The sequence below is a fragment of the Coregonus clupeaformis genome, unplaced genomic scaffold, assembly GCF_020615455.1.
Source record: "Coregonus clupeaformis isolate EN_2021a unplaced genomic scaffold, ASM2061545v1 scaf2150, whole genome shotgun sequence".
NCBI lineage: Eukaryota > Metazoa > Chordata > Actinopteri > Salmoniformes > Salmonidae > Coregonus > Coregonus clupeaformis.
In genome coordinates, this window is record NW_025535604.1 from 54,609 (window position 1) to 78,943 (window position 24,335).

The 24,335-nt window shown below is 43.2% G+C and overlaps 2 protein-coding genes across 3 annotated transcripts; both read right to left on the minus strand.

Annotated features, from left to right (window-relative positions):
* Nucleotides 1–4,852: 4,852 nt before the first annotated feature.
* On the minus strand, nucleotides 4,853–20,970 carry LOC123488313. 2 transcript variants are annotated; one of them, XM_045219221.1, is made up of 7 exons: nucleotides 19,989–20,970; nucleotides 17,671–17,958; nucleotides 17,365–17,461; nucleotides 6,992–7,202; nucleotides 6,697–6,862; nucleotides 6,000–6,244; nucleotides 4,853–5,504 (listed from the first exon to the last, which is right to left on the minus strand). In XM_045219221.1, the coding sequence occupies exons 1-6, from the start codon at nucleotides 20,305–20,307 to the stop codon at nucleotides 6,024–6,026; spliced, it is 1,302 nt and encodes a 433-aa protein (XP_045075156.1). In that variant the 5' UTR covers nucleotides 20,308–20,970; the 3' UTR covers nucleotides 4,853–5,504; nucleotides 6,000–6,023. The 2 variants fall into 2 exon arrangements, with proteins under 2 accessions (XP_045075156.1, XP_045075155.1); XM_045219220.1 differs by lacking the exons at nucleotides 4,853–5,504; nucleotides 6,000–6,244; nucleotides 6,697–6,862; nucleotides 6,992–7,202 and adding exons at nucleotides 7,209–8,666; nucleotides 14,305–14,479; nucleotides 15,159–15,228; nucleotides 15,378–16,299.
* On the minus strand, nucleotides 20,958–22,705 carry LOC123488314. The gene is made up of 4 exons (XM_045219222.1): nucleotides 22,123–22,705; nucleotides 21,610–22,026; nucleotides 21,432–21,528; nucleotides 20,958–21,192 (listed from the first exon to the last, which is right to left on the minus strand). The coding sequence occupies exons 1-4, from the start codon at nucleotides 22,535–22,537 to the stop codon at nucleotides 20,958–20,960; spliced, it is 1,164 nt and encodes a 387-aa protein (XP_045075157.1). The 5' UTR covers nucleotides 22,538–22,705.
* Between the last annotated feature and the right edge of the window lie 1,630 nt (nucleotides 22,706–24,335).

The following is a 24,335-nucleotide window of genomic DNA, read 5'->3' on the forward strand; positions in this document are numbered from 1 at the left end:
ATGCCATGGAATCGGTACGTCAAAAATCCCTTCCCAACTATTTTGCAATCTATATGGGATGGCTGTCAATCCTTTGGTCCTTAAATGAAACTGGTATACTTTTTTATTTATCACAATTTTCTTTAACCAATTATGTTCTTTAATGCAGGGCCAACAGACAAGTTCCTTACTTTTTTCCCCTTCCACTTTCCTCTTCCATTTTTGCGGTAATGCTGCAATTATTTAGTTGTAATTTTCCATATGTTTTTGTTAGCTGCATGTGCGACATAACTCCAACAGTCCTACCTATGATATCATTTACGAAGATTATACCTTTTTTATTTTTTTATTCTAAAAATAATGTTTTTTTAATCAATTAGTATATTTGAGTTTAACCACAATATGTGTTGCATTAATTGTTCTGTTGTTTCTGCAGGATTAAATTGAAATTGCAACCAACTTTCTATGGCTTGTTTTAGAAATAGTGATATTTGGGAGATGATTTCCTTTTCAAATAACTGAAAGTGAGAGGTTGTAATCTGAATAAAGGGAAAAAGGCCATTCTTGAACACGGGGTAGGACAATCTTACTAATTTGCTAGAGAACCATTTTGGATTTAAGTATAACTTTTGTATGACTGAAGCTTTTAGTGATAGGTCTAATGCTTTAATATTGAATAATTTCTGTCCGCCGAATTCATATTCATTATATAAATAGGCCCGTTTAATTTTGTCTGGCTTGCCGTTCCAAATAAAATGGAATATTGTTTTTTCTTTATTTTCGCAAGGCTTAGGCAAGACCATAAGCAAATAGGTCAACTGGGATAATACTAAAGAGTTAATCAGGGGGATTTTTCCACAAATAGACAGGTATTTACCTTTCCATGGTATCAAGATCTTATCTATTTTTGCTAACTTTCGATTAAAATGTATTGGAGTGAGATCATTTATTTCATTTGGGATATGTATTCCGAGTATATCCACATCACCATCAGACCATTTTATTGGTAAACTACATGGTAATGTAAAAATTGTATTTTTTAATGATCAAATAGGTAATATAGTACATTTATCATAATTTGGTTGTAATCCAGAGAGGTTAGACAATTTATCTAGATCCTCTATGAGGCTGTGACAAGGATCTTTACTGATGGTCCCGATGCCATGAAACAAAATTACGGAATTTAATCGAAAAAGAAAGGCGTAGCAAATAAGACTCCAAAAAGCAGGCTGCCAGCCAAAATACGAAATACTAACTGTGACTGAAATAATAACTAAAACGGAGAAAACTGAGCCTTGGCTTGACCATGGCTGGGTACATCCGTAGGTCCCCCTGGGTGACGATGAACCCCAGGAAGGAGACTGTCTCAGTGTGGAACACACACTTCTCCGCCTTGACGTAGAGCTGGTGACGGAGAAGGCGTTGGAGGACCTGCCGAACATGATGCTGGTGTTCACTCATGTCCTTCGAAAATATGAGGATGTCATCCAAATACACGAAGACGCTGTAGTCGGGGAGGTCCCGGAGCACGTCATTGACCAAAGCCTGGAACACCGCAGGCACATTGGCTAGACCAAACGGCATGACTTGGTACTCGTAATGCCCACTGGGTGTGTTAAACGCCGTCTTCCACTCGTCCCCCTCCCGAATCCTCACCAGGTTGTAGGCATTACGTAAGTCCAGCTTGGTGAAGACCCGGGTTCCCTGCAACGACTCGAATGCCGTCATCATCAGGGGGAGTGGGTAGCGGTTCTTCACCGTGATGTCGTTGAGCGCCCGGGAATCAATACACGGCCGCTGCCCACTGTCCTTTTTCCTCACGAAGAAGAAATCTGCGCCCGCGGGTGAGGTAGAGGGACGGATGTGACCCTCGACGAATGCCTCGTCAATATACTCCCTCATGGCCAGCGTCTCCGGCTGGGACAAGGAAATCACCCTCGTGTGGGCATGGCGGCCGGCAGGAGATCGATTGTGCAGTCATATGGCCTGTGAGGAGGTAGGCCCTTGGCACGCCTTACTAAACACCTCCCCCAGATTCCAATACTCCCGGGAACACCTGCCAGGTCTGGGCCGGTGACAGAGTCTGTAGCCGCCGTCCTCCCGGTGGCAACCGCTGCTAGGGTGGTAGGCAGTTCGGAGTGCAGGACCTGGGGAAGAGGTGAGGACTGGTAGGTGGTCTTGGATGGTGGTTTGGGCTGATGAGTGGTCGGTGGAGACCGGAACGGGACAGGAGCGCAGCCTCCCTCCAGGATGAGCCGCCCCGTGGAACAGTCTATCCGGGGTTTGTGGGCGATCAGCCAGGGGTGCCCGAGGATGAGGGGACACTCCGGAGAGTCCACAATGAAAAACTGGATATCAAAACCATTTGCCACCCCCCCGGAGGGAGAGTAACAGAATGCTCCACCCTTGGGCCAGCCCCGCGTCCATCAGGTTTCCCGCGGCACCAGAATCCACCAGTGCCTGACATGCAGCGCGAGCCCACTGAACCCTGACGGAGAGAAAAGTCCAGGAGTCTCTGGAGTTTGGTTTTCGGTTCCGGCTCGCTAGCACCCCTTCCGATACTAGCGAGCCCTCCCGTTTACCCGACTTCTCCGGGCTGATAGGGGGACGTGGAGGCGCACCTTGCGTCATGCCTCTCTCGTGCGCCCTCTCACGACGTCGATTGTCTACCCGCACCGAGAGGTCGACGAGGCCGTCCAGTCGCTCAGGCAGCTCCCTGAAGGAGAGTTCGTCCTTCATCCCCTCTGATAGCCCCCGAGCGTAAAGGACGACCAGGGCGGCCTCCTCCCACCTGCCTCTCAAGCCTGGGTCCGGAACTCCACGGAGTAGTCCGCCACCGAACGGTCACCATGCCGACAGGCTGTGAGCTACCTCCCGGCCTCGTGCCCCGACACCACCCGAGAGGTGTCGAACACCTTGAGTAGCTCCTGGGTGAATAGGTAGGAATCGGAGTACGCCGGTGTTTGGCTCTCCCACTCTGCGGTAGCCCAGGAAAGGGCTTGACCCGTCAACAGAGTGATAATGTAGGCCACCCGGCCCTAATCCGTCGGGAAGAAGGAGGGTTGTAGGCTGAATATCAGGGAACGCTGGGTGAGGAATTCCCTGCAGCCCTCTGGACGTCCGTCGTACCTCTCCGGAGGTGGTAGGCAGGGTTCCTGCGATGTCGCAGGCGAGACAGGAGGATGGTTGGGTGTCCACCCGGCTCTGCACGGCGATCGTCAGCTGGCGGAGATTCTCGGTGATCTGCTGTAGGCTGCGGTCGTGCTGGTTCAGCATGGCTCCCTGCGTTGCCAATGCGCTATGATACTGTGCTGCCTCCGCTGGGTCCATATTGGCTCAGTTTTCTGTAAGGGTTGGTGTGAGGTGTGACCCAGGTGCGGTGCAGGATAGACAGTAGGCAGAGAGGGCACTGATTAGTACTGTTTGGCATAGTGAAACTAGCAGAGAAAACTGAGCAAGGGAACACAGGGAAATGAGGGCATAAATACACAGGTGAACAGGTAGACACAGGTGACACCAATAGGATCATGATTAGTCCAGACTGTGAGTGAGGAGGTGCCTAAGGTTGTCGGAGGATGACACCTAGTGGGTCGCTCCGGAACTGCAACCCCCTCCTGTAACACAAACGCATGATACAAAACAGAGACACATACAGTATGAAGGCACCTGTACCTTAGAGGCCATAAAAGATAGAGTTTGATTCAAAGGAGTTAAGAAATGCTGTCTATTCTACTCTGGGGAAGCAAGCAGCAACAACATTCATAATAAATCAGTTAATTATTACACTCATTAAGAAGCCTCATGGCTGTGGATAAGAACAACCGTCTAAACCTCTCTGTGCAGCTTCTTTGCAGGATGAACCTGCTACTGAAGCTGCTCCTGTGCTTTACTACAGTGCTGTGGAGTGGGAGCTGCATAACAGTGCTGTGGAGTGGGTGTGTCTTAGCTTGCAGCCTTTTTATGAATATGTCCTGCGTTGATTCTAGACTGCAGCTGATTGTAGCACTGGCTTTCTTGATGATTTTGTCAAGCTTGTTTAAGTCCTCCTTGGCTACGTTCCCATTCCAGCACACAATGGTACTGTATAGCACACCACACTGCTGTAGAACATGCAACGCATTTTGTCACCAACAATAAAAAATCTAAGCTTCCCTAAAAATACAGTCTGGATTGGGCTTTTTTGTAGACACTGTATGAATTCTCCTTCCAGTTCAGCTTGTTGTCCACTATTACACCCAAGTTATTGTAGGAGTCAACAGTACCGATGTCTTTACCATTAATACAAATTTGATTTAAAAAAATTGTTTTCCTAAAATCGACCACTAGCTCTTTGGTCTTTAGTAGATTGAGGTCCAGGTGGTTGGCCTCACACCATTTCACAAAGGACTCTGTTGTTTACCTGTGGTGAGCATCATCTCCTCTCATCACACAGCTTACTATAGCTGTCATCAGTTCATTGTTGTGTTTTAAAGACATTTGTGTAAAGGATAAACAGGAAAGGTGACAGGACAGTCCCTTGCGGGGCCCCCATGTTTGTACATATCCGATCTGATACCGCCTGGTTCAGTCTTACGAATCGTGGTCTATTGGTCAGATCACAATCCATGTGATTATGTGTGGGTTGACATGAATGTCCTTTAGCTTTTGGCCCAGCAGGTGGGGTTGTATGGTATTGAATGAACTGGAGAAGTCAAAGAACATTGTTCTCACCACACAGTCAGGCTTCTACAGGTGCTCTGTGGAGGAGATAGAGCAGAGCATCTTCAACACCAGTTTTACGGAGGTATGCAAATGGAGAGGATGCACCTCTGCTCTTAATAAGGTTATTCAAACCTGTTCGATGATAAGGTAATAAAGACATCAATAAGTAATATTCTTCCAAAATCAAGGGATTTATTTTGGTCATAATAATTCTATAACACCTATCCAATTGTTTCAGATCAGGACCATTTGAAATTCAGAAAAATACTTCAGTTTGTTAAATGTAATTAATGTGCAAAAGATGTCTAAATGAAAAAGGAAAAACATGTGTCTCGCTTTATTGCTATTACAAACTGGTAACAGTTTATGCTAAATTGAACATCTGATAGAATAACGCTACTAGTATGGACGCTGAGAAGGTACACCTGTAAGTTCAACCAGTCAGGAAACTCCTGAACATACCCAAACAGTGCCTCCTGTTTACAGGCTACATTACATCAATTTCAGAGATGAACCAGGTATCTATTCAGTCCAGAAACTGTTTGTTACCGGCCATTTTAAGTAAGTGGTCTGTATGGAATGTCAAAAGAAGACTGTCCAGTAGCTATCCAAACTTTCCACCCTACTGCCTGCCCCTGCGGCGTCCCCTAGTCCCCCTAGGTGTCTCTGTATTCTGGGGGAGGTGGCAGGGCTGTGTGGGGTTCGTCTGAAGGGAGGACATTTTGCGGACACGACGGCGTCTGGATGCTTCTCTCCAGGCCTCCCTCTGCAGTCTCTGGGTCTCTTCAGGTAGGTCTGATATCAGCACCCTCTTCTGATAATACCTGAAGAAAGAATGAGTGTGAACACAGGCTCCACAACACATACACACACTAGGGCTGTGGTAGTATAACCGCCTGACCTTTACTTTTGGATGATGTGCTTATTGTTTTCTAGGTATTATTGCTGCTCTGTTGGAGGTAGAAACACAAGCATTTCGCTGCACCTGCGATAACATCTGCAAATCTGTGTACGCGACCAATAAACGTAGATTTGATAACCACAGTCATAAATACAGACCATGAGCAAATTGAAGTAAGCCTAAACCTTGGTGGATAGTCATTGTTTTACATTTCAGTAAATTTATTTATTTTGTTTGGAGTGGTACATTTCTACAAGGAGATTAAAATAATGAATGATGCTGTTTCGCTGCCTTAATTCATTTATTCATCGGGCCTCTCACACAGACAGATGATTGATAGAAAACATGAAAATGCATACAGCTGTTGCGCAACATTTTAAAAACACTATTATGGCAAAACAGAGTTTGGAGAGCACACCTCTGTGGTGTAGTGCAGCTCCCTCTACTTTGTGTTCTTGGCAGGTGACTGGTCGTCAGGTTCCATGTCCTCTTCATCTCCCTCAGTTCTATCTCCATCCTCTTCTCCCACATCTGCAGCCCTTTCGTCCACTCCTTCCCCAGTGCTAACGTCACCCTCCTCTCCTTCCTGTCCCTCTTGTCCTACCAGCACACTACCACTGGTGGCTTCTGTGGAGTTGGTGGGGGGCTGGTTGTCAGGGATATCTGTTTGAAGAAAAATGCAAGGTATTTTTTATGTAAGGTATATCTTCAATAAAATAATGTAGCATACATTCTGCAATCTTCACTTTAATGTGTTGTTACACAGAGGGGAGTTGTTGGTATATGCTGTTGAAAGTACACTGAGTGTACAAAACATTAAGGACACCTACTACCATAACCCATTGAAAGGCACTTAAATATTTTGTCTTGCCCATTAACCCTCTGAATGGCACACATACACAATCCATTTCTCAATTGTCACAAGGCTTAGAAATCCTTCTTTAACCTCTCCTCCCCTGCATCTACACTGATTGAAGTGGATTTAACAAGTGACATCAATAAAGGATCATAGCTTTCACCTGGATTCACCTGGTCAGTCTGTCATGGAAAGAGCAGGTGTCCTTAATGTTTTGTACACTCAGTGTATGTTGTGTATGCTGTGGAGAGTAACTTACGCTTCAGTAAAGATTCATAGTATTTGAGCAGCTCCTGGAGGTAGACCTCCTCCAGACCTGGCTTAGGGTTGGTAGGCGTCATGACTTCTACTCCCCAGCAGCCTCCACGGGACTGCTTCCCTATGAGGAGGACGGGCCTAAAGCCCAGAGCATGCACTTTCCGGAGCTGAAGAACACAAAAGGTTTTACAGAATGATCATTTCAATCAGATGGCTGCTAATTAGAAATACAATAGGAATTAGTTCAGTTCAAATGGAATAAAGCTAAGAATGTGTCCAGAAATGTAGAGGGTTACCATTATGAAAAGTGAGTCCAGGAACCTGGCAACGTTGTTGTGCAGGATGGTATTTCTCGACCACTCCATCAGTGTCTTGTCCATTGCCTTATTGCGTAATTTGTGGTATTTCTTGAAAGGCTGCACAGCTTTGCAGCTCTCACATATTTTAGAAGCACAATTTAACAACTTTTTGCAGTTGTCACACACCTTCTTCGTTGAGCCTTGAGTTCTATTGGTTAAATTTGATAAAGAATGAACAAAGAAACAAACAGAAACGCGTCAAGGAGAGCACATGGGTTTCACATTTGATTTGACAATAAACAGTAGTTGCAGTCAACATTACCTCTTGAACAGGGACCCTGAGTGTGGCCTATTACAATCAGCTAGATTGGGTGGGTTTTGATCATATCATAGCCTTAAGGATAGCCTCCCCACTCCCTATTAATCCCATTCAAGTGCAAAAAACGTTAAATAACCTATTCAGCAGTAGAGCACACACATCAAGTACAGGTTGAATGAATGGGGGATTAATGGATATTTTATTGATTTATGGCCAATTGTATTTAAAATTGTTTAACATTTTACTGTAATTCAAGGTGCGAAATTGATCAGCTACCAGTCAGAGAAAAACACTGCACTGTCAGTAGACAAATTCCATTCCTCAAGCTAGATTGGCAACGTCAAAATGCAGTTTAATCCAAAACAGAACATTTTATCACAAATAAATTATATTGAAAAAGATAACATCTTAAAGCCCCCATGCAGTCTAATACATCACTGTGTGTTTATTTAATGAAAATAACTCCAACATATACATATTTATTTCCAAGCCCCCTTTCGCCCTTAAAATGCTCAGTCTGATCGCGTGGGCGTTACGAAACGTTTGAAGATACAGTATTTACATACACAGACCTGATTGGCTGATAGGATGGTCTAGAGCCCACCCCCTTACCCAGATGAACAGTCATTGGTCTATTATAAATCAGATCACATTGGGACGTCATGATGTGGGCCAAAAGTTCCATCCCACCTGAACAGGCTGAAATTCCAGGCAATTTTCAAACAGCTCACAAAAAAAGGGCATCATTTTCACAATTTATGAGTTTTATTTCAACCTCATTGTGTGGAAATATTAAAAAAAAAAGCAGGAAAATCACATTTAACTACACTGCCTCTTTAACACTGTAGTGAAATGGGAACTCCAAAACATTCCGTAACAAAACAGAATTTACACTGATTTTGTTTACAATAAGTCAACAAAACGTCTTAACGAAATCTGTCCCAACATTTTTTTACTAACACTCCCGGTATTCCTTTAGAACATCATTATAACATAAAAGTTATAAAATCATGTTTCCCCATCACAGACAGGGCCAGTCAACAGAAACATATTCCAAGATGCATATCGTGATAGAACTCAATTTCAATCTGTAGTGGTGATTGATTGATATTAAACAAGAGCAACATTGCAACATTTGAAGCTATGCATCATCTATCTGCATCCTTGTTTGTGTGTGTGCATCTCCTATGAAACTGGTTCTACTATTCAAATTCAGTCAGGTCTTTGAGGAAAGTGGCAACTGCATCGGTCTTCCTCTGCACAACTTTTCCAGTCCTGCGGCTCACCCCGGGTTCTGAATCAAGGTAGGAAGAGCATTTGGTTCCTTCATCTGGGTTGATCCCTACTAGAAACCTAAACAGTCAACATGGAATTGTTAGTCAATCCAGGCAATCAGGCATTGCTTTCACAATTCTTTAAATTTGGGTTGCAAAGCTACCGATAATTTACCAAAGATACCGGAATCTTCAGTAATTTGGTAATTAAGAGAAAATCTATGGCAATCTATCATAACTTTGGAAAATGTATACATGAATAACTTAAAATATGTTTTCATATATAGTATTCCTTTTTTTTTATATACAGAGGGGGGAAAAAGTATTTAGTCAGCCACCAATTGTGCAAGTTCTCCCACTTAAAAAGAAGAGAGAGGCCTGTAATTTTCATCATAGGTACACGTCAACTATGACAGACAAAATGAGGAAAAAAAATCTAGAAAATCACATTGTAGGATTTTTAATGAATTTATTTGCAAATTATGGTGGAAAATAAGTATTTGGTCAATAACAAAAGTTTCTCAATACTTTGTTATATACCCTTTGTTGGCAATGACACAGGTCAAACGTTTTCTGTAAGTCTTCACAAGGTTTTCACACACTGTTGCTGGTATTTTGGCCCATTCCTCCATGCAGATCTCCTCTAGAGCAGTGATGTTTTGGGGCTGTCGCTGGGCAACACAGACTTTCAACTTCCTCCAAAGATTTTCTATGGGGTTGAGATCTGGAGACTGGCTAGGCCACTCCAGGACCTTGAAATGCTTCTTACGAAGCCACTCCTTCGTTGCCCGGGCGGTGTGTTTGGGATCATTGTCATGCTGAAAGACCCAGCCACGTTTCATCTTCAATGCCCTTGCGGATGGAAGGAGGTTTTCACTCAAAATCTCATGATACATGGCCCCATTCATTCTTTCCTTTACACGGATCAGTCGTCCTGGTCCCTTTGCAGAAAAACAGCCCCAAAGCATGATGTTTACACCCCCATGCTTCACAGTAGGTATGGTGCTCTTTGGATGCAACTCAGCATGCTTTGTCCTCCAAACACGACGAGTTGAGTTTTTACCAAAAAGTTATATTTTGGTTTCATCTGACCATATGACATTCTCCCAATCCTCTTCTGGATCATCCAAATGCACTCTAGCAAAATTCAGACGGGCCTGGACATGTACTGGCTTAAGTAGGGGGACACGTCTGGCACTGCAGGATTTGAGTCCCTGGCGGCGTAGTGTGTTACTGATGGTAGGCTTTGTTACTTTGGTCCCAGCTCTCTGCAGGTCATTCACTAGGTCCCCCCGTGTGGTTCTGGGATTTTTGCTCACCGTTCTTGTGATCATTTTGACCCCACGGGGTGAGATCTTGCGTGGAGCCCCAGATCGAGGGAGATTATCAGTGGTCTTGTATGTCTTTCATTTCCTAATAATTGCTCCCACAGTTGATTTCTTCAAACCAAGCTGCTTACCTATTGCAGATTCAGTCTTCCTAGCCTGGTGCAGGTCTACAATTTTGTTTCTTGTGTCCTTTGACAGCTCTTTGGTCTTGGCCATAGTGGAGTTTGGAGTGTGACTGTTTGAGGTTGTGGACAGGTGTCTTTTATACTGATAACAAGTTCAAACAGGTGCCATTAATACAGGTAACGAGTGGAGGACAGAGGAGCCTCTTAAAGAAGAAGTTACAGGTCTGTGAGAGCCAGAAATCTTGCTTGTTTGTAGGTGACCAAATACTTATTTTCCACCATAATTTGCAAATAAATTCATAAAAAATCCTACAATGTGATTTTTTGGAAAAAGAATTCTCAATTTGTCTTTCATAGTTGACGTGTACCTATGATGAAAATTACAGGCCTCTCTCATCTTTTTAAGTGGGAGAACTTGCACAATTGGTGGCTGACTAAATACTTTTTCCCCCCACTGTATATATATCTGTGTCCATATTGTCCATGAGTTTCTAGTAGATAGACCATATGGTTAAACAGAAAATAGCCTAATTAATGGAAAAAGCATCTAATCAACAATGGCATTATTTTCAATTGACTCTGCAACTCTTCCAACTATTGACTTTTTTCACAACTGCCACCAGTTTGACGCCAAAACATTGACCAAAAATACATATTGACATAGTCAAATAAATAAAAGTGTGTACAAAATATATAAAGGATATGTAATGCTGAAACCCTCATATTAAACACTAAATGGTATTAACTAAGTTGATGGTTTATATTTAGGATAATGTTTTACAGTTTTGTTTTTCTATTATTTTAATTTTAAAATAATCTTATTTAATTATTTCATATACACGGCTCAAAAAAATAAAGGGAACACTTAAACAACACATCCTAGATCTGAATGAATGAAATAATCTTATTAAATACTTCTTTACATAGTTGAATGTGCTGACAACAAAATCACACAAAAATTATCAATGGAAATCAAATGTATCAACCCATGGAGGTCTGGATTTGGAGTCACCCTCAAAATTAGTGTGGAAAACCACACTACAGGCTGATCCAACTTTGATGTAATGTCCTTAAAACAAGTCAAAATGAGGCTCAGTAGTATGTGTGGCCTCCACGTGCCTGTATGACCTCCCTACAACGCCTGGGCATGCTCCTGATGAGGTGGCGGATGGTCTCCTGAGGGATCTCCTCCCAAACCTGGATTAAAGCATTCGCCAACTCCTGGACCATCTGTGGTGCAACATAGCGTTGGTGGATGGAGCGAGACATGATGTCCCAGATGTGCTCAATTGGATTCAGGTCTGGGGAACGGGCGGGCCAGTCCATAGCATCAATGCCTTCCTCTTGCAGGAACTGCTGACACACTCTAGCCACATGAGGTCTAGCATTGTCTTGCATTAGGAGGAACCCAGGGCCAACCGCACCAGCATATGGTCTCACAAGGGGTCTGAGGATCTCATCTCAATACCTAATGGCAGTCAGGCTACCTCTGGCGAGCACATGGAGGGCTGTGCGGCCCCCCAAAGAAATGCCACCCCACACCATGACTGACCCACCGCCAAACCGGTCATGCTGGAGGATGTTGCAGGCAGCAGAACGTTCTCCACGGCGTCTCCAGACTCTGTCACGTCTGTCACATGTGCTCAGTGTGAACCTGCTTTCATCTGTGAAGAGCACAGAGCGCCAGTGGCGAATTTGCCAATCTTGGTGTTCTCTGGCAAATGCCAAACGTCCTGCACGGTGTTGGGCTGTAAGCACAACCCCCACCTGTGGACGTCGGGCCCTTATACCACCCTCATGGAGTCTGTTTCTGACCGTTTGAGCAGACACATGCACATTTGTGGCCTGCTGGAGGTAATTTTGCAGGGTTCTGGCAGTGCTCCTCCTGCTCCTCCTTGCACAAAGGCGGAGGTAGCGGTCCTGCTGCTGGGTTGTTGCCCTCCTACGGCCTCCTCCACGTCTCCTGAAGTACTGGCCTGTCTCCTGGTAGCGCCTCCATGCTCTGGACACTACGCTGACAGACACAGCAAACCTTCTTGCCACAGCTCGCATTGATGTGCCATCCTGGATGAGCTGCACTACCTGAGCCACTTGTGTGGGTTGTAGACTCCGTCTCATGCTACCACTAGAGTGAAAGCACCACCAGCATTCAAAAGTGACCAAAACATCAGCCAGGAAGCATAGGAACTGAGAAGTGGTCTGTGGTCACCACCTGCAGAACCACTTCTTTATTGGGGGTGTCTTGCTAATTGCCTATAATTTCCACCTGTTGTCTATTCCATTTGCACAACAGCATGTGAAATGTATTGTCAATCAGTGTTGCTTCCTAAGTGGACAATTTGATTTCACAGAAGAGTGATTGACTTGGAGTTACATTGTGTTGTTTAAGTGTTCCCTTTATTTTTTTGAGCAGTGTATTTACACTACCGTTCAAAAGTTTGGGGTCACTTAGAAATGTCCTTGTTTTCGAAAGAAAAGCATTTTTTTTGTCCATTAAAATAACATCAAATTGATCAGAAATACAGTGTAGACACTGTTAATGTTGTAAATGGCTATTGTAGGTGGAAACGGCAGATTTTTAATGTCTACATAGGCGTACAGAGGCTCATTATCAGCAACCATCAGTCCTGTGTTCCAATGGCACGTTGTGTTTGCTAATCCAAGTTTATCATTTTAAAAGGCTAATTGATCATTAGAAAACCCTTTTGCAATTATGTTAGCACAGCTGAAAACTGTTGTGCTGATTACAAAAGCAATAAAACTGGCCTTCTTCAGACTAGTTGAGTATCTGGAGCATCAGCAATTTTGGGTTCGATTACAGGCTCAAAATGGCCAGAAACAAATAACTTTCTTCTGAAACTCGTCAGTCTATTCTTGTTCTGAGAAATGAAGGCTATTCCATGCGAGAAATTGCCAAGAAACTGAAGATCTCGTACAACGCTGTGCTCCCTTCACAGAACAGCGCAAACTGGCTCTAACCAGAATAGATAGAGGAGTGGGAGGCCCCGGTGCACAACTGAGCAAGAGGACAAATACATTAGAGTGTCTAGTTTGAGAAACAGGCGCCTCACAGGTCCTCAACTGGCAGCTTCATTAAATAGTACCCGCAAAACACCAGTCTCAACATCAACAGTGAAGAGGCGACTCTAGGCAGAGTTGCAAAGAAAAAGCCATATCTCAGACTGCCCATCTTTATCTTTTCTTTTTATTGGCCAGTCTGAGATATGGCTTTTTCTTTGCAACTCTGCCTAGAAGGTCAGCAACCCGGAGTCGCCTCTTCACTGCTGACGTTGAGACTGGTGTTTTGCTGGTACTATTTAATGAAGCTGCCAGTTGAGGACCTGTGAGGCGCCTCTATGAATTTGTCCTCTTGCTCAGTTGTGCACCGGGGCCTCCCTCTCCTCTTTCTATTCTGGTTAGAGCCAGTTTGCGCTGTTCTGTGAAGGGAGTAGTACACAGCGTTGTACGAGATCTTCAGTTTCTTGGCAATTTCTCACATGGAATAGCCTTAATTTCTCAGAACAAGAATAGACTGATGAGTTTCAGAAGAAAGTTATTTGTTTCTGGACATTTTGAGGCTGTAATCGAACCCACAATTGCTGATGCTCCGGATACTCAACTCGTCTCAAGAAGGCCAGTTTTATTGCTTCTTTAATCAGCACAACAGTTTTCAGCTGTGCTAACATCATTTCAAAAGGGGTTTCTAATGATCAATTAGCCTTTTAAAATGATAAACTTGGATTAGCAAACACAACGTGCCATTGGAACATAGGACTGATGGTTGCTGATAATGGGCCTCTGTGCGACTATGTAGATATTCCATTAAAAATCAGCCGTTTCCAGCTACAATAGCCATTTACAACATTAACAATGTCTACACTGTATTTCTGATCAATTTGATGTTATTTTAATGGACAGAAAATTGCTTTTCTTTCGAAAACAAGGACATTTCTAAGTGACCCCAAACTTTTGAACGGTAGTGTACGTGTGATAAGGCCACACAGAGGGCCAGTGATAATTATAGACACCTGTGATAATCTGAGGTACCCAAAAGGGCAACTATGTCTTCTAATAGATTACATAAAATCCTTGAAAGATACCAAAATTCTGGTAGTTTACTGGTAAACGAAAGTGTAGAGTAATATATCCTCCCTTTGCAACCTTAGGTAAGAGTCTCAAAACTGAGATGCGCAAAGACTAAATGTAATTTAACTGCAAGGCATGCAAGATAAATGTAAGAGCTGGATCAATAAATAATAATTGCCTCTGAATAAGCTCCAGTGTTGCTGAGGCTGTCTCCTGGTACTCTGTATTGAACACGTAGAAACATCCGAAGAGCACAGAGAGGGCAGCAGCAAAGTCGGACTGATTGTCCAAAACACAGACCACTCTCCCCTCGATCGACACCATCCACTTAGACGAAGCCAGCAGGGAACTCCCTGAAGTATACAGTAATAATGATTGTTTTACACAATATATTTTCTAATATAGGCTTACTCGACAATATATTTATGTTACACCACAATTAAACATTACATTATTTAGGCTAGAATTAATCTTATTGTTCTATTCTTCTGTGCAGTGTTAACATTATGTAATTAAGTACCAGTATGCATTTCTGATGGTTTATCTAGCCCCACCATGGACATAATCTGAGTTATGAATATGATTGTAATGATGTCATGTCATAGTATCGTGGGGACCAGGTTAGAGTTACTAGATAAGTGGTTTGGTGCCACGGAGTCTACATTCCGTTATGTCAAAGGAGATTACTGATGTTTATGATAGCATGATTGATGGACAGGATATACTGACTTGGGGTAAAGAGTAATAACATCAAAGAATGGGAGTGCCCATGAGGATTACCAGATGTTCGTGGAGAGACTTGTAACAGAGTGTATATATAGAGAGAGTGGATCTTTGTTCTGGAGTTAGGGAGATGGTAGAGGCAAAGCTCTGTCCTTCTGTTATAACTAACCATGGTACATATTAAATATCTAATATGAACTCCCCATCAAAAGTGTCTAAGTACATCCTTACATTCGTAATCACTTGATACCCTAGAAACTCATCATAACAATGATACTCTCCGGTCCATACACAAAATGTTGTCATTACCAAGCATGATAAGTCTTGGAGTGGCCGGCAAATGCAGCTGTGCCTCTACATCCATCTGGGTGTCATTCACCTACATTAAACAGAAAAAGAAGAAGGTTGTTGAATCCTGATATGATCAATCATGTGTGCAATAGCACAGTATAATGTATATAGTCCCACTATGAAACAATCAGAATATAATGTTTTTTTATTTGGATAAAATCACACACAATAACTTACATCAGCCAAAAGGAAGAGAGAGTCCTCTTTCTCTCTGAAGTGGGACAGCACCAGAAGAATGGCAGCACAGGCTGTGAGGTCCTTGTTTCCACCTATATCACCTTCAATGTCATCGAGGAGACTTTGGATGCCTCTCCTCCAATTGGGTTTCTGACTTCGGAAGAAATTGACAATGGTATTTCCCTTGCTCAGCAGAACGTCACTGAGGCAGCGGTCTATCTCAACTCCAGTGAGCATGTGGAAGTGGGCGCAAAGCCATCTCTTGGTAAAAAGAAAAGGCCATTGTTCCTTGACGTCACCGATGCTTGGGGCTGGCCATGCATTTATCATGTGGCGTTGGTTAATGTACGTAAGCCTCATGAATTCATCCACGTCTCCCCTGTCCACACCTCTGGGACCTGCACTGTTGAAAATGGTGGCCATAATCTGTCTCTTGTTTTCCAGGGACTCAGGAGTCTCTCCTTCCGGAAGGTCCTGTGGGTGCCAGTTGATGCACCCATAACTGTCCACTTTTGTTCTTGCTGTTTTGGCTTGTCTGTTGCTGTTTTCCCCTTTTTTGCTCGTCTTGGGTCTGCGTATTCTATTTTCAGTGTTCCGGTTCACATGCTCCACTCTGGTCTTTATTTGGGTGAGCAAGGAAGAGTACCTTCTGCTAAGCAGTTCCCCTTCTTTTGACAGGTCTGCAAAGCTCTCAGGATATTCTGAAACTATGGCTTTGGCTATTTCTGCGCATACTTTCTTGTTGGGGTTGAGGCAGTGTACACGCATTGCATCAACGGTGATCCTCACCATCAGCCGCCTATCTGCCGCCTCGACTCTTCGTCCCTCTGCAATGGCTCGCCTGAGACTTTCAGGCGTCTGCTGCCAAGGGACATGAAAGTTGCTGATCCAATCCTCATCATCATCATCATCATCATCCTCCCTAAAAAGCAATACCAATTGCATGGGATCAATTGATGGTTGCTTGTGTGGCAAGTGTTCATAGTGTTATACAAAGCCAATATGTTATTATACATTTTTTTTTTTTTGCCTGAGCCAAGAGGATTTGGTACCTCCAATGCATCCTGGTAGATATTTATTGCCAATGATGATGGGAGGCTCTTGTAACAGTCCATTTTCTTTTAAATTTGGCCATTTGTCATGTCCTCATTAGCAACAAGGTGGATCATTTTGTACTGGTCTTTCACTGTTGACAGTCCAAGAAGAGGTGTCAGAGTCTCTTTGATAGGGATCTATTGACAGAAGCGTATCCTGCCTGTAGCATCGGAACCAAGACATCTGAGCTGAGTGGGCTCAACATATTGTCCGGTTAGACCGTAAACCTTTTCCATTTATACTTTAAGCAGATCTTCCGTGACAAATCAATGATTTTTTAAATATCTATTAAAATAATAGAATAAAAATATCTGTCTTCCGACAGTGAAGCGTTGTTGATTTTAACAAAAATGTGTCATTTAGCAGACACTCTTATCCAGAGTGACTTACAGGAGCAATTATGGTTAAGTGCCTTGCTCAAGGGCACATCAACAGATGTTTCACCTAGTCGGATCGGGGATTTGAACCAGCAACCTTTCGGTTACTGGCCCAACGCTCGTAACCGCTAAAATACCTGCCGCCCCGTTTTCTCTGGTAATCTGCTTTACTGACATAAATTACAGTAAATATGTTTTTATGTGAAGTACAGTAATGTTACAGTAATATAACAGGAAGCTTTATATTACAGAAGATTACTGTATTGTTTTCCCGCCTGAAAAAATTGCCCATATTGTAATGTAATTGAGGGTATTTTACTGTAGATTTGTGACAGTCATTCACAGGTTAATAACAATAATTGAGAACCCAAAATCCAGGCCTGTCACAACACTAAGATATGCTAAACATGTCGGAAATATTGCATGCTCCATGTTTTGCAAGACAACTTCACTAAATTGAATCACAATTTAAGTGAAGTTGTGGACACCCAGACTGTGTGGGTGAAAGGTCATACCTGCATTTTGCCCTCTCCTTGTAGGCCCGCAACTTCTCAGGGTCAGCACGGATTCTCTCTCTGTATTGCCGCTGTGTCTCTGCGCTTGACAGCCTCCCTGATGTCAAGAGACAATAGAACCGTATTGTTATTGGCATTATCCACTTAAACCTGAATTTAACTTGGATTTTACCATGAACTGCATAGCAGACAGTTGTTTTTAAACCCATAAGACCCCTTACAACTTCACAATCCCCTCACCACTCCACTATAAAAAAAAACACAACAACAAACAGAAAAGGACAGAGACAAGACACACAAGCATACTTTTCACACGCTCTGTCGACGTCTCCTCAGACTGTTCTGAACGTCTATCGCCTGGACTCTGGCTAGCAGCAACAGAAGACGTTCCATCAGACTCTTTCCCCAAGACGTGCATCGGGCCTAGGCCCTCCTGTTGCTCCGCAATGCTCTCCTCACTCATCTCCCATTTTATGTAGAAGGACCCAGTGTCAGCAGGCTCCTCTTTTATCACTGGGCTGGTGACTAGACTGGGTGATGGGGACTGGCCTCTGGTTCTCTCTGCTGAAAGCCCAGGAGTCCCTGCATCGAGACCTGGGATTGAAACAAATACATTATATCTAAAGCAGGGGTTGGTCTCAAACTGGCCAGGTTTGAGCATAGACATGTTCAAGTAGCCTTTACCTGCAGACCGGTTACCATGCACAAGAAGATGTCTCAGCATAGGCGTTGCAATCCTAAATGGGGCAGTACCTACTACACAATGATAATCTACAGTGGGGAAAAAAAGTATTTAGTCAGCCACCAATTGTGCAAGTTCTCCCACTTAAAAAGATGAGAGAGGCCTATAATTTTCATCATAGGTACACGTCAACTATGACAGACAAAATGAGATTTTTTTTTCCAGAAAATCACATTGTAGGATTTTTAATTAATTTATTTGCAAATGATGGTGGAAAATAAGTATTTGGTCAATAACAAAAGTTTCTCAATACTTTGTTATATACCCTTTGTTGGCAATGACACAGGTCAAACGTTTTCTGTAAGTCTTCACAAGGTTTTCACACACTGTTTTGGCCCATTCCTCCATGCAGATCTCCTCTAGAGCAGTGATGTTTTGGGGCTGTCGCTGGGCAACACGGACTTTCAACTCCCTCCAAAGATTTTCTATGGGGTTGAGATCTGGAGACTGGCTAGGCCACTCCAGGACCTTGAAATGCTTCTTACGAAGCCACTCCTTCGTTGCCCGGGCGGTGTGTTTGGGATCATTGTCATGCTGAAAGACCCAGCCACGTTTCATCTTCAATGCCCTTGCTGATGGAAGGAGGTTTTCACTCAAAATCTCACGATACATGGCCCCATTCATTCTTTCCTTTACACGGATCAGTCGTCCTGGTCCCTTTTCAGAAAAACAGCCCCAAAGCATGATGTTTCCACCCCCATCCTTCACAGTAGGTATGGTGTTCTTTGGATGCAACTCAGCATTCTTTGTCCTCCAAACACGACGAGTTGAGTTTTTACCAAAAAGTTATATTTTGGTTTCATCTGACCATATGACATTCTCCCAATCATCTTCTGGATCATCCAAATGCACTCTAGCAAACTTGAGACGGGCCTGGACATGTACTGGCTTAAGCAGGGGGACACGTCTGGCACTGCAGGATTTGAGTCCCTGGCGGCGTAGTGTGTTACTGATGGTAGGCTTTGTTACTTTGGTCCCAGCTCTCTGCAGGTCATTCACTAGGTCCCCCCGTGTGGTTCTGGGATTTTTGCTCACCGTTCTTGTGATCATTTTGACCCCACAGGGTGAGATCTTGTGTGGAGCCCCAGATCGAGGGAGATTATCAGTGGTCTTGTATGTCTTCCATTTCCTAATAATTGCTCCCACAGTTGATTTCTTCAAACCAAGCTGCTTACCTATTGCAGATTCAGTCTTCCCAGCCTGGTGCAGGTCTACAATTTTGTTTCTGGTGTCCTTTGACAGCTCTTTGGTCTTGGCCATAGTAGAGTTTGGAGTGTGCCTTTTTGAGGTTGTGGACAGGTGTCTTTTATACTGATAACAAGTTCAAACAGGTGCCATTAATACAGGTAACGAGTGGAGGACAGAGGAGCCTCTTAAAGAAGAAGTTACAGGTCTGTGAGAGCCAGAATCTTGCTTGTTTGTAGGTGACCAAATACTTATTTTCCACCATAATTTGCAAATAAATTCATAAAAAATTATACAATGTGATTTTCTGGATTTTTTTTCTCAATTTGTCTGTCATAGTTGACGTGTACCTATGATTAAAAGTACAGGCCTCTCTCATCTTTTTAAGTGGGAGAACTTGCACAATTGGTGGCTGACTAAATACTTTTTCCCCCCACTGTATACTGAGGCAAGTAGGGTAGTTAGCTACATGACCTCATGAGAAAACATTTTCTGTCATGTACCATATTTCCCTCAGTATTAGCAATGGCGTAACTTTAGAATATGGGGAATATCAGCTATGAATGCATTCATGGTCATGATATCATAGCTTGTCTATAATGATGCACACACTGACATTTATGCACCGATGTCCTGAGTGGGAATGTACAGTATTATGAACTACTGATAACCAAGCAATTGGGACATAGCTACTCACTGGGGAAATCCATTCTCCAATCAGTTTCGCTTGCCACCTCGTTCTCATTGCACATCGGTTTCCCAAAATCTCTTTCTGGTGAGAGAGCAGAAAATTCAAAGGATAGGCCTACTCGAAATGCTGTTAATTCGTCTTCAGCTTTTTTAAGCTTACATTTAAGCGTTTCGTTTTCTTTGTCCCTCTCGGCCACCTTCCTTTCATATTCCAGTATTTTGGTACTGTTCATATTGTAAATAACATCCATGACAGTATTTACCGCTGTCCTTATAGCATTTTCCACTGCACGAGCGTTTTCTTCGTTTTGTAAACAGGAATTCATTGCTCTACTAGGGAGATTTTTTTTTTTTTATCAACCACACAACCTAACGTCACCTAGTTAGCTAAATTGGCCAAGTCACCGATAGTGAAGCAGCACTACCAAATAGACTGATAACTAGCTAACCCTTTTGTCTGTGGCACTGTAACGTTACTACTAGATACTAGTTACTACTGCTGAACAGCAGCCAACAACTTTATCGATGTGTGCGTCAGTTTGCAACCCTCCAGAAGTCCTGATAATTGTAGAAGAGAGAAAGCGAACGAAAATGTGGTATTTCAAAGGCACTCACACTTTTAAAAAATATTCCCCCAAAAATGCCTTTGACATGTTTTAGAGAGTAACTGTATTACATCTCAATGTTTATGTCGCAATTCACTTCCGCCGCGCCGACCGCGCGCGTCACGTGTCAAATGTGTTTGTGGCGTCTCAATCACAGCGCATTCTAGTGTTAAATCAGTGAATAATCAAATAGCAAAGGGTACAATGTGAACTAATTTAAATTATGAAAAACATAAACATGAACAGCCTCAACCAATTCATTGAATAACTGGATCGTTACAATATGATACAGAAATCGTCCCCTCAAACAACAAAGGAAATATCAACAAATATGATCCCCCAAATCCCCATCTTTGTTCAGTAGCCTAAAGTCAGCTGTGCAGGCCTAATCCCCCCCCCCACCCTACTGCCTGCCCCTGCGGGCGTCCCCTAGTCCCCCCAGGTGTCTCTGTGTTCTGTGTTAGGTGGCAAGGCTGTGTGGGGTTTGTCTGGAGGGAGGACATTTTGCGGGCACGACAGCGTCTGGATGCTTCTCTCCAGGCCTCCCTTTTCAGTCTGCGGGTCTCTTCAGGAAGATCTGATATAGACACCTTCCTCTGCTGATTCCTGGGGGAAAAAAAGAGTGAGTATGAACACAGATTCTACAACAAATGTACATACACATGATCACAAAGTTAAACATATTGCATGCTCTATGTTTTCAAATGTCTATGCAATTAACTTCTCCATGCAGGAAAATGGAATTAAGATTAATTGAATTAATGTTAACGTCAATATTCTCATCAATACTGTATTGAAGGTGGACACCCAGACTGTGGTATTGAAAGGTACTGTAACCTATTTACCTGCGTCGTTCCTTCTCCTTGTAGGCCCGGAACTTCTCAGGGTCAGCACGGACTCTCTCTCTGAACCTCCGCTGTGTCTCTGCGCTTGACAGCCTCCCTGAGACAATAGAACCATATTGCCGTTGGCATGATCCTCTTAAACCTGAATTTTTATAATTTAATCAATTCACATGCATACTTTTCAGATGCCTGGTCGGTCTCGCCCCATACTCATGTCCACTCTGACTACCAGCAACATGGTGAGTTCCGTCTCTTTGCCTGGTTGGAGCTCCACCCCTCTGGTGGGCTTCGTACTCTTTTCCCAGGACGTGTATCGGGCCTAGCACCTCCCGTTGCTCCCCAATGCCCTCCTCACTCATCTCCCATTTGATGTAGAACGTCTCAATGTCTGAGGGCTCCTCTTTTATCACTGGGCTGGTGACTGGACTGGGTGATGGGGACTGGCCTCTGTTTCTCTCTGCTAAAAGCCCAGACTCTTCTGCAGAATGGGAGGTAGGGTTCTGGTGATGGGACATATAAATAGTTGACGCGCCAGTGGGAAGAGCTGTGTCTTGGCACTGGGAAAAAACCTGTGGAGGTGTCCTTGCACCGAGACCTGTGATCGAAACAAAGATATTTGGACAAAAACAGGGGTTGGAAAGTGTGTCAAAGAGTGAAATATTGGGATAAAAACAATTGGGACAATACTCACTGGGGAAATCTATTCTCCACTCATCTTTGCTTGACACCTCGTTTTCATTGCAAATTATTTTCCCTCTAAGAATTTCTGGTGAAAGTGCATAAGTGCTTGACCTGACTTGATGACATTCATTTCCAGAAAATTCAAAGGACCCTCGCAATGCTGTGATCTCTTGTTCTGCTGTTTTAACTTTGCGTTTAAGCGTTTCGTTTTCTTTGTCCTTCTCGCCCAACTTCCTTTGATATTCTTGTATTTTGGCACTGTTGATACTAGAAATAACACTCACAACAGTATGTATCGCTGTTCTAACTGCATTTTCGACTGCTCGAGCGTCGTCTTCGTTTTGCAAAAAGGAGAACATTGCTCTACTATTGAAATAATTAATTATTATTTTTTTTACATTAAAGCCGGCCACTAAAGACTGCATGTGCACCAAGCAGTGCTAGCCAACAGCTTCTAACACAGGTGATGAGATAACAACAAATTGGTAAGAGAACGAACCGACGATATTTCAAAGGAACGCGTTAAAAACCCCCAGAGAAAATAAGACATTTTAGGGAACAGACACAGTTCATGTTGATTTTCTCCAAAGAGCATTCACTTCCGCATGTATTTGGTATTTTCAAGGTGGGTGGCGAAGTCACAGCGTCGACTAGTGGTAGCTAACTCAATCAATAATGAGGTTGTTTCAAGTTTTCATGTCATATGCACAAGTACAGTTAAATGCCTTTCTTGCAAGCTCAAAACCCAACAATGCAATAATCAATAACAATGTATTACTAGAAAAGAAATAAGAATAAGAAATATGAAACACACAATAAAGTAAGTAAGTAAGCATACTATATACAGGAAATATTTGAAAAGTCAGTTCCAATACCATATTTACATGTGCAGGGATACTGGAGTGATGGAGGTAGATATGTATAGGGATAAGGGGACTAGGCAACAGGACATAAGATAAACAGAGTAGCAGCAGCTTGCATGTGAGTGGGCATGCGGGTGTGTACATTTTACATTTACGTCATTTAGCAGACGCTCTTATCCAGAGCGACTTACAAATTGTAGAGTCAGTATAACTGTATGTGCATATTATGTATGAGTGAGAAAATGATGGCGTGTGTGTTGGAGTGACTGTGTGTGTGTGTTGGGCCCTGTGAGTGCGCATAGAGACAGTGCAAATATTGAAATAAAAGGGCCAACTTGCAGTAGCAGCTTTGCTCCACATGATGGTAGTATACGGCAAATAATATGGACATAAGGGAAGAAAGTTGCCCAATTCTCCAATGCTGTAGGTACCAGCCTTTGAGGGATGGTCACAGACCATCATATATGCACAGGTGCATTATATCATCAAAATAAAGCGAGAAAGTTTCATGGGAATATCTTTACAAATTGATGTGGATATATCCATATAATGTGGTTTGCTGGCTCATAACATTTCAGGTTATGGATATGCATGGAAATCTAAATCAATTGTTGCGAGCAGAAAGTATGGGATAGATTGGGGTGGAATTACAATTGTAACAATAGATAACCCAAAATATAACATGAAAAGTTATAGCTTTCGACATTTCTTCATCATTAGAAGGTTGGACCAATATGAGGTAAAGTCAGGTATGATGTATACATATCCTGCTTAGTTCTTACTGTCTGACTGAAATTGAAAAAAACATGGAGTCATCACAAGTGCAAACACAGTCACAGCATGTTCTATTTTAGCCTTTTTGTGACTTGGATGTTAGGGGAAGCGTTCTTTTCATTAGAAGTGGCTGAAATGGCTCTCCCAGGTCTAGGGGTTTTAACGCACTTGAGGCTGCTTCACCAAGTTGTTCTGTGAAGTGACCCGGATACTAAAGCAAAGTGGTGGAGGTGTCTTATCGTGGGGGGTGGAGGGCTTGTATGTTGAGAGAAGGTAGTGGTGAAGTGGAGGTGGTATGGGGGAGATATGCAGTCTTGCAGCTGTGCGTGTGCTTGTGTGTCCGTGTGTTTAAATAAGGGGGGGCAGAAAAGGTTCAGAAGTGTTGGAGCAGAAAATCTCTCTCTCCCCCCTCTTTTCTCTCACTCCTTTTCTCTTTCTCTCCCTCTGTCGCTGGGCCAGACGTAAAGCAACAGCAATTTGTGCGATTTCACAGCTCACTGGGTCCTTAAAACTCTGACAGCCCTGCAATGACAGAGGGAGAGGAGGAGAAGGGAGAGGAGGGGATGAGGAAGAGGGCAGAGATAAA

What these genes read in the sequence shown, in the direction of transcription:
- LOC123488313 (XM_045219220.1), bottom strand. Translation starts at nt 20,307, where the DNA reads ATGAATTCCTGTTTACAAAACGAAGAAAACGCTCGTGCAGTGGAAAAT. An exon ending in CTCTCTTCCTTTTGGCTGAT is followed by an intron (nt 15,229 to 15,377) that starts GTAAGTTATTGT and finishes TGTTTAATGTAG; the next exon opens with GTGAATGACACCCAGATGGA. An exon ending in TCCAAGACTTATCATGCTTG is followed by an intron (nt 14,480 to 15,158) that starts GTAATGACAACA and finishes TGTATACTTCAG; the next exon opens with GGAGTTCCCTGCTGGCTTCG.
- LOC123488314 (XM_045219222.1), bottom strand. Translation starts at nt 22,537, where the DNA reads ATGCAGTCTTTAGTGGCCGGCTTTAATGTAAAAAAAATAATAATTAAT. An exon ending in GTGGAGAATAGATTTCCCCA is followed by an intron (nt 22,027 to 22,122) that starts GTGAGTATTGTC and finishes TTTCGATCACAG; the next exon opens with GTCTCGGTGCAAGGACACCT. An exon ending in ACCGACCAGGCATCTGAAAA is followed by an intron (nt 21,529 to 21,609) that starts GTATGCATGTGA and finishes CTATTGTCTCAG; the next exon opens with GGAGGCTGTCAAGCGCAGAG.